Source organism: Saccostrea cucullata, unplaced genomic scaffold (genome assembly GCF_032062105.1).
Source record: "Saccostrea cucullata isolate Sc308-1 unplaced genomic scaffold, CSIRO_AGI_Scuc_v1 ctg5321, whole genome shotgun sequence".
NCBI classification, from domain to species: Eukaryota; Metazoa; Mollusca; class Bivalvia; order Ostreida; family Ostreidae; genus Saccostrea; species Saccostrea cuccullata.
This window is the reverse complement of record NW_026920019.1, coordinates 63,292-73,469: the sequence shown is the minus strand read 5'-3', so window position 1 is coordinate 73,469 and position 10,178 is coordinate 63,292. Positions and strand designations below refer to the sequence as shown.

The window sequence follows — 10,178 nt, the reverse complement described above, 5'->3', positions numbered from 1 at the left end:
TTGGATTCGCAAAAAAGAAAGAGAAAGAAAAAAATCCAATTTTTTGTTGTGTTTTTAACATAGAAACTGTTTAGAAAAGCTTAACTTTGTAATTTAAAAAGAAAATCAGTTGTGAAAACAATTAAAAAAAATAATACCCTTCCCCTTTACAAAATAGGATTTTCTTAATTTCCTTTCTTTTTCAAACACTTTCTGGTATGTTATCAATACTTTTTCCCAGGTTGATCATTCTCCAACTATCCTATTGAGCTATTTAACTATGTGTATGAGTACAACATATGTTATAATAACTTTTTTCCCCTTCAACCCCCTTTGAAAAGTCCTTCAATACCCCCTTTGAAAAATTTCTGGATCCGCGCCTGCTGTTGAAGGGCTGTTCTGTTCTTTTTAATGGGGGTTGTGATTTTTAAAAATGCAATTCTGCAGATTTCTTTTTTAAATGCTACATGTATAAAAAGAAGAAACGCATAATCAGAATAATTTGAAATTCTGAGTTTTCAGTTTAAACCTTGTATTATTTAAGCGATTTTAGAGTGTGTTGTGATAAAAATCAATGTTGCAAATTGAAAAGTCAAGTTGAGGTCATTTTCATGCCCCCAAATTCAAGGGGCATAACAATATTGACTGTGAAAAGTCTCAATGTTAGTGGGTTTCCAATGTACGGATATCTTCAGGCGCGGATCCAGGATTTGGAGTTAGGGGGGGGGGGGCGCCAAAATAGGCAAGGGGTCTGGGGGCCGCCTAGCTTGAGGCCCCCAGTGGGTCCAGGACAAAGCCCTGATGGGGACCCAGGGGGCGAAGCCCCCGGAAGCTCCTGGATTCTAGAGATTTTGAAGGGTTAAATGAGGTCTACCAAAGCTCTGATGGGGGCCCAGGGGGCGAAGCCCCCAGAAGCTCCTGGATTCTAGAGATTTTGAAGGGTGAAAATGAGGTCTACCAAGTAGACATATTTGATTTACGCTAACTTTGACAATTTGGGGGGGGGGGGGGCGCGCCGGGGGCGCCCCCCCTTAAATCCGCCACTGATCGTGGGGGAATATCATCTCATTTAATTCTCATGCGAACAATTTATGCATTTTTATGCTGATTTTTTCATCCAGCAATTGTAGCAGCAGTTTTTACAACAAGTTCTGAATCGAATGAGTTAATGAAGGGGGGGGGGTGTCTGACGGTCCTGCCTGGTTGTGGTTACCTGCGGATGGCCAGATAGTGGTCTTCAGAGGTTAGTTTTAAGGTTGCAAAGCCCACTGATTTATTTCAAATACAGTTGCAAGTTCCTGTTGCGTAGCTCCATTTAGTATCATCGTTAGCCTGGTTGTATTCATCTTTGTTTGGGCGTGGCATTGCAGTATTAACACTGCAATCAAATCTTAAATATGGGTTTAATAGAAATGTTAAAAGTTTCTCTAAATCCAAAATATTAATGAAAATAGACATCTGATTTAGAAGAAATCATGAAAAACACTACTTTCATAAACATGTTTAATCAAGGGAGATAATTCAACACTTGGGTTTTAAAACCCCATGTTGTCCTTTAAACAGGTCACAGGTATCCAATGATATAAAAAATAGTTGTTTCATGTACATTTTAAAAATTTCTTTGACAAGTAAAACAATATGCGTTTCTTTTTTTGTTGAGTATATATTACGATTTTCTGTAATTTAACTATATTACCAAATTTATAATATAAAAATAATATTACGAAATTCTGTGTTAAATTAATTTATATCATTTTAAATATTATTTTTTCAGGTGCATATAGGAGGATGACCCTAAAGAACAGATGTAAACTTTTTTTTTGGAGGGGAAGGGGGGGGGGGGTCACACGAAAATTTAATCTGCTTTTGGTGTTTAAATAGTTTGGATTTGTGATCCAAAATTAAAAACATTAAATTTTGTACAATACTAAGTTTTAATAATAAAAAAAAAAATTCAGATATTTACCACAGCATGAAGGTTTGATAATTTTCTTTTATGTATTTACTGCACACATGCAGGTTTTTTTTTTGTTTGTTTGTTTTTTTTTTTTGCTGGTGCAATTAATATTGAGACCCATTTCAGCCTTTGATTTAGCACTAAATTTGACTAAGGGGTGTTCCGTCTATACATAATCAATACAGCGGCCTCACAGTGTGACCGTTCCGAAGGGAATGCTTACTCCTCCTATAGGCACCTGATCCCATCTCTGGACTTCCAAGGGTTCTGTGGGGTTTTTTTCCTGGTCACAATTTTGTATTGTATATTTGTAATTTGTATTGCATTTTAGATTATTTTAGATCAATAACACGTTGCTGTCTTCACCTTTTTCATTTCACTGGACCAGTAAAAAGCTCCAGTCATAAACACTCGTAAGTCGTTATACTAGTAACTATATCACTATGCAAAAAAGATTACACTTAGCTATACGTACGCATATTCGCTACCAAGTGCAATTTTTGTTTTTATTTCACTATGGTATAGTCTTTTCGTCCAATTCCTTTTGGATGGGGGGGGGGGTTACAGTCTGAATGACATTACATCTTTGTCTATAACATACATGTACTTCTATAGGAATTATTATTAAATAACATTTATCCCACCTTCGGTGTTTCGGGGGTCCATGTTTGCTCTGCTCCCATGTTGTATTGTGTTATGGACTTTGATATTGAATACTGTTCGTTATCTTCATATCCTTTACAGATTAGCCGGGATTACAAGTGTGTGCATTGAGAAAGCTGAGAAAGTTGATTATACTGTTGCAAAAAATAAATAATACCAAGCGAGTGTGTCGAATAATTGTCAGAGGATCGCACGAAAATAGTAAAATGCACTATTGAATATCAAAGTCGCCTTTTTGTTTTTTTAAACGTATAAATAAGTCAGTGCAAGTCTGATCAAAAGTATCCGGAAATTATGCCTAATAAAGCCCAATAATGTTGGTAAAATATTTGCGTTTTTCACAATAGAAATCAACGGAAAATTGTTCAACCAATTCATTCAGAAGCTTTTGTCGATTCACAAGGGGGTATCTTTGCAGAAATATATAAATATATTACTTTACATTTATTTATTAGTTAACCATATGGAAAAAAAATGAAAGATCGTCTTTCCATATCCATAGGTATTTTGAAATCTAAGTATACTATTTTAAAGTCTGGTGACGTTTCAATAGATGAACATCTTCTAGCCCCTTATAAAAAGAGTTGTATTTATTCAATTCAATTCATTTATTGACAACACCATCATACATTGGCATATAGTCATGAATACAACAATTAACATACATAAAATAAAATATCAAAGAAAGCATATCAGGTTTGTTGAAGGTTTTCTTTCCTAATATCAAAGCACTTTTTCAAAAAGTTACAAACTCTCCTTGCAGTTCTAATACTTGTAGGATTGATAATGTCAATAATAGGGTTTTCCTTCATGTAACATTGTGCATTGAATATATCGTAATATTGTAATCTACATTGATCATAACTAGGACAATAAAGTACAAAATGGTTTTCATTTTCAATAAAAAATTTACAAAAATGACATACACGTTTTTCTCTAGGAATAGGTGGCCTTGAGTATCTCCCCATTTCAATATGTAGGGTATGAGCACTAATTCTTAGTTTTGTTAGTATTGTCCTTTCAGATTTCTTCCATGGTAATTCTAGATAGTTTTGTAATTTATATTCATTTAAATCAATTATATTACTATAAAAAGTTAATTTCCCAGAATTTGATTTAGAGATGTTCTTTACTTGTTCACTGATCTTGTTTCTATAATGTTCCTCTAATTTATATTTTAAAGTTTAATGTGATATGTCCAATGAGGGTAAAGACAATTTCTGTTGTAGAGTATAAAGCTTTCTTTGATAAGATATTCTAGATCCCAGTGTTTTATCTTCCTTATATGCAGACACCACTAACTGGTCATTATAATCATTTTCTCTCTCTAAGTTTTTCAGTCTTAAATAAAATCTATACATATTTTCATAACACAAATAAAATAGTGGGAACTGTCCCAACTCATGTAGAACAGCAATATTAGATGATTTTCTATGAACACCTAAAATGTGTTTAAAAATCTGGTGTTGTATTTTTTCAAATGGAAAGTGATCTGAGGATAATAAATCACATTTGTAGTCTGCTATCCAGATTTCAGAACCACAAGTTAAGATGGGAGTAATCATAGATCTATAAAGTTTAAGCATTGTCTTTACAGAAAAATTTGTATTAGCTGGAAAATTGGTTTTTATAGCATAATTAGCTTTTCTAGCTCTTTCTGACAGTTGTTCTGCTGAGAATTTCATTTTTCCATCAGATTTAAACACTAGTCCCAAATATTTATACTGATTTGTTATTTCTATATGGCTATGATTATAGTAAAACCAATACTCATTTTCACAATTTGTACTTTGAGAAAAAATCATAACATTTGTTTTTTCCATGTTCACACACAATTTCCAATCATGACAATATTTACCTAAATTATCTATTCATTTCAGACTGTAAACCACTAGGTGTCTCAGATACAAGAATAAGATCATCAGCAAAAAACATGTGGTTAATAGGTAAATATGTTGGATCTGTGGCTGTCGTATTGAAATATTTTACAAAATCATCAATAAAAATATTAAAAAGCGTTGGACTCAGATTATCACCTTGTTTTACTCCTCCAGTGCTAAAAATTCTTCACTTCTTACAGGAGTAAAAGGTATTTGTATACATATTGTATAGGAGTTTCAAAAAATTACCACCAATGCCTTTTTCATTAATCTTATATAAAAGTGCCGATCTCCACACAGTGTCAAAGGCTTTGGAAAAGTCTACAAAACAGGCAAATAGTTTCTTTTTCTTTTTAAATACATATTTGTTAATAAGTGTTCTTAAAGCATAGATATTGTCAGTAGTTCTCTGGTTTTTTCTAAAACCTGTCTGATTTTGGTTAAGAAGGTTATTAGATTCAAGATAATAATTTAAGCGTTGTTGTAAAATTCCAGTAAGAGTTTTCCAAGGCAACTTGTAACACTAAGGCCTCTGTAATTATTTGTATCATTTGGGTCACCATTTTTATAAAGTGATGTTATGTGTGAAAGGTTCCAATCTTTTGGCATGGTCCCGTTTTCAAGAATTATATTGAACAATTTTGTGAGAACAGGCAAAGGTACATCACTTCCTGCTTTTATAAATTCATTAAAAATCAGGTCTGGACCTGGACTTTTATCTTTTCTTAATTTCAATATATTTATTTTAACTTCATTGTGAGTGAACTCATAATCTAAGGGATGGGGTTCTAGATTAAAATTTTCTAATCTGTACTTTTCATTTTCTTCAGGTGAATATTCTTTATTTAGCAGGGCTTTATAATGATCAACAAAATCTGAAGTGTTTATGGGTTCTGCTTCTGTCATTTTAATTTTATTTTCTTTGATTTTATTCCAGAATTTCTGAGATTTATTCTGTGTTAATGAATTTTTTTTCTTCGGCAATTTTATTGTAATACTCTAATTTAAGATGTTTTCTCAGTCTGTTGTAATTTTGTCTAGCATTTGAAAAAGCATGCCGCAATTCAGTATTGTTAGGGTACCGTGAGACTTTTTTTGCCTAGATTTCTTACTTCTTTTCTCAGTAATAAACAGTCATAATTTATCCAATTCGGTTTTTCTTTCTTTTTTCTTTTTTAGGTTTTTCTTATTTTTGTAGTTTTTTAAAGGTACACGTACACTTTTATTAGCTGCAGTAATTATAATATTAGTCATTTTTTCAATTAACTGATTTGTATCCTTTATACTTTCTTCATTTGCATCATCAAGTATTTCATTAAACATTGATATCTCCTTCAATATTTCTTTCCCAGAAAGATAATTTATATACTGTGTTTCATGGATGCTTGACCAGAGAAATTTCCCCTTCATAGTTTTCAAGTCATATTTTTCTTTACAAAACAGATCTGTATTCATCAGTATTCTAGTGTTAATAAGGCAATGATCAGAAAGCTCTGATGGAGGCAATATATTAAAATGCTGTATTCTGTGGTATAAATGATTTATTTAGATGCCAACATATAATCAACTGTACTAGAACCATTAACATTTTGGAAAGTAAAATATCCACAAGAATCTCCAAGAAATCTTCCATTAAGTATAGATAATCCGTATGTTTTGCATATGGTATTAATCAATTGTCCATGTAGGTTTGATTTTGTATCAAGCTGGGAACATTTACATGATATTCCACTTTCATACATGATTTTAGGTAAAGGGCAATCGGAAAAGGTGTCTGTAATTGTATCGTGTTCTATGTAATCTTTAAGCCCTCCTGTCCTAGCATTAAAATCTCCACATATTAATACTTCACCTTTGCATCTAAAACTTGCAATTTCATTTTCTAGAGTGGCAAAAATTTCCTCTGGTTTAGATTTTGATACACATGGTTTGATATAGCAAAAGCAAAAGTAGTGTGTTTTTGTTTCTTGACTCTGTTCCGAAATTTTTAAGTTGGTTTCAATCCATATGCTATTTTCACTTTGATATACCTTTCTGAAATTTTTATATATAGTAGGTTTAATGTATATATGTAGACCACCTGAAGGTCTGCCTTTTCTCTTGTATTTCTTTGAGTTGAGCACAAAAGGTGGAGAAAACCCAGGAAGATTTCTTGAGGAGTCTTTCAACATTGTTTCAGCTAAACATACAATATCATATTTTATAAACAAACTACTAAAAAAGTCATCACTTAATTTTTCATCATTAAGACCATGGACATTCCAATATGCAATATCAAGTGATAACATTTTGAAAAGGGCAACAAAATTAAAGTATGTACTGTATCTGACAGTGATACACAACTCTGTGTTTTTTGTTAACTAAAATATTAATTCGTACAATATTTTAAAGACAGGAAAACATCGTGTAATGCTTTATCTGATGCAAAACATCTTGTTACCTGATTGTGAGTGTTCAAACATGCAGTTTGACTAGAATAACTTTAAAATTTGAAACTGAACGAGGGATGTCACAACCCATTTGAAGGAATAAATTGCTTACAAACAATAATAAATTGCTTGCAAACAAATTATTTACACAAGGTAAAGAAGTTGTTCCACCAAGTCTCTAAGCTGAGTTTTTGTATATTGATTTTCTATAAGTTGTCTTGGGTATTTTTGTTCAACAGGCCTCTGGTATTGGGTGTAAGGCTTAATTTCATAATGCGGATTTAGGTGTTGTTTCCCCTGGTATTGGTCATAAGGTTTCATCCCGAGGTGGGGGTTCAGGTGTTGTTTGAAAGCACATACCAGGTTTTTTCTTCCAGCGTTCGAGAAGTGGGTGCCATCACTGGTATAATTTCTCCTGTGTTTCGAAATTTTATTCTCGACAATAAAGTAAACATGTGGATATTTTGCTGCACACACATTCTTTAGATTTCTGTTTACTTCCTCTGCTTTTCTGTTGTACTCTGCATCTCCTAGTCTCTTAAATACTGGTAGTAAGTGTAAGACACAGGTTTTTGGTACGATTTCCATCATATGATGAAACTTTGCAAGGACATTTTCAATGTTGCTTTCGTCAGAGAGATCGTTACACCCTACTCCTACAATTACTGTATAGGGGGAAAATAACTCGCGGTGTTAATATTCGCTATATTCACGGTGTTAATAAATCCGTGAATTCAAGAAACAGTGAATAATTTTTCAATAATTTCCATGTTTTATCTGGAAATTAGGGAATAGACTACAATAGGTTTATATACATGTACGTGCAGACCATGGTCATTTCAGTAATTACGAGTAGTACCGTACGTGTTATATACTTAATTTATTAATCACGCTTTCATTTAATTCAAATTAATCTGCAGATTATAACCTGTATTTGTCAAAAAGCTGTTTCAATGGCCAACGCTACATGTTTCTTCAATCAAAACACGGCGGTCATGTGTTTTGATTACCCGTGAGTCAAGTGTAACCACGTGTTTGTGTTACGTGCATTATCGTGCATATTAGTTTTTATCGACATTTTGGTTTTAAAAAATCATTCAAATAACTATCGAACTTATTTAAGATGTGGAAGGATATTTTTTCGTCGTCTTACATTAACACATTTATTACCGTCCAGTGGTTTTTGCCGCGTTGTATTAAAGATCTTGTACATGCACTCATCGTAATAGCATATAGGAAAGTAATTTCACCTGCACTTGTTTTAATTAATTGTCAATTATTTATTAAATCTAACTATTTTATATTAATTTACCCTGTTGTTCGTGAGATAAAGACACAATGCTGATTAATGTCGTTTACATGTAGCTATGGTATGGATAAAACGGAAATAGACAAGGGAGGTAACTTTTATTATACATAAAAATTCGGCGAATTCAAGAAACCGCGATCGTGTCAGATGAGAGAAAAACGTGAAAATTACAACCCGTGAAATTAATCCCCTATACAGTAAATGTTTCGGGGTTTTTATGTTTTCGATGTGTTCAATTGCTCCCCTGATATTTTTCTTTCCCTGCCCAAGTTTTGTTATTTTTAATGTTTTATGTTTGTAAATCCATTTTGGGTCAAGTCCTTCCCATGCGAGTCCATTAAAATCTCGACTGGAAGGTCTTATGTTGTTTGTTGACCTTTACTCTTAGAATCATTTTTCTTTACTTCTGTTTGTTGAGTTTTTGATAGATCATCAGACTCTGAGGTTAGTTGGGTTCTAATCCTACTTGCGTCAGGTTTCTCCATTTCTGTTTGGCTGAGCATTTCGTATCTATTCTGTGTTGGTATCAGGCATTTCACTTCAGTATTTTCTTCATCAAGAGTATTTTCACCAAGGCGTTCTGCTTGAAGATTGTCTGTATTGCGTTCAATTCTGTTCGTGTTGTTTTCCACCATAGAGAGCTCTAATTCTTGAACTTTTTCCATCAGTAGAGCATTTCTACTCTCTAGAGATTGTGTCTTCAAAATTGTTTCTTGTTTGTTTTCATGAATTTTGATCATGTTGGTCTCTTTTGAAAAGTTTTCTTTTAACCTATTCATTTCTTCTCTGGCTTCTTTGAAACTGCTCATTTCTTCTCTGAGTTCCTTGATTTCATCTTCCTTTCTCTTCATTTCTGACAGTAAGTGGTTTACTTTATTTTCTAGTTCTTTATTTCTCGATTGTAATACACTATGATTTGCTTCGTTCTCTTGGTTCTTTTTCTGTATGGTTTCTTCTAATTTGTTTATTTTCTCTATAAGATTGTAATTCGACTCATCAATCTTTTTGTCAAGAGTGCTGAACCTTGAACAGAAATGAGATTCTATGGTTTGTAAGTCATTTGGTGAGTGATTTGGTAAGGTGGCAGTGTTGAGACGATTCTTGGTGATGAAAATGCTTTGTCGTCATTACATAGAAATGATTGAAACTGATCATACTCGACGGACACATCAAGCAAGTTTTTTTTATTTTCGTCTCCGAGTTGTCTTGTGTGGACATATTTTCCACAACAGATTTTAAGTGTGGAAATTCATCATCTACCCAATGGAGGTAGTTGTTTTCCTGCACGGTGATCAAGTGGGTAGAAAAATATACATTGATAGTAATGATTTTTTCCATCTCATCGCCTTTTATGTCAACAGATGACAATCTAACCATGACTTCATCTATTAATTCATCACTTTTCTCCTTCAAACGATCAGTCCACTCACATTTGAATTCTTTTCTTTTGCCAAAATGGTAGTGATATCTGTAAGCTAAACATTTTAACCAGTTCATTAAACGGTTTTTGTTGTGTACCCTGAAGGACACCATTTTTGCGTTTGGTTTGTATAGGTTTTTGTCAATACGTTCTAGTTCAGCATGAGCTCTTTTTCCAGAAGGCAGATTTGGTGAATCTGGAAATTGATAATGTGCCGTATTTAGGACGGAGTTCCAATAAAAAGAGTTCATGATCACGTCTTGGTCCGCTTTGTTGACTTTATTGAAAACCGCCATTTTTGCCGCCGATATGTACTAATTTTGTTTCGTCGTTTTCTCAATTCTTTTGGGTACCGGTAGTTGGGACGTATAATCAGTTTTTTTTCATTTATATGTATGTTATTCGATCTTCTGCTACATTTTAGATACCGTATAAATGGAAATTTTAGCGAGACGCAAATTTAGCGATTTCTCCTTAAAAACTGGTATTTTATTTTTAGCGAGAAGTAGTTTTAGCGAGTTTAAAATGCTCATTTACGAAT

General features: G+C 33.1%; 1 protein-coding gene across 1 annotated transcript; it reads right to left on the bottom strand.

Moving 5' to 3' along the window:
- Positions 1-8,421: 8,421 nt before the first annotated feature.
- On the bottom strand, positions 8,422-8,986 carry LOC134241731 (uncharacterized). Its single transcript, XM_062723759.1, has 2 exons — positions 8,600-8,986; positions 8,422-8,566 (listed from the first exon to the last, which is right to left on the bottom strand). Exons 1-2 carry the CDS (start codon positions 8,955-8,957, stop codon positions 8,499-8,501), a joined length of 426 nt encoding a protein of 141 aa, XP_062579743.1. The 5' UTR covers positions 8,958-8,986; the 3' UTR covers positions 8,422-8,498.
- Between the last annotated feature and the right edge of the window lie 1,192 nt (positions 8,987-10,178).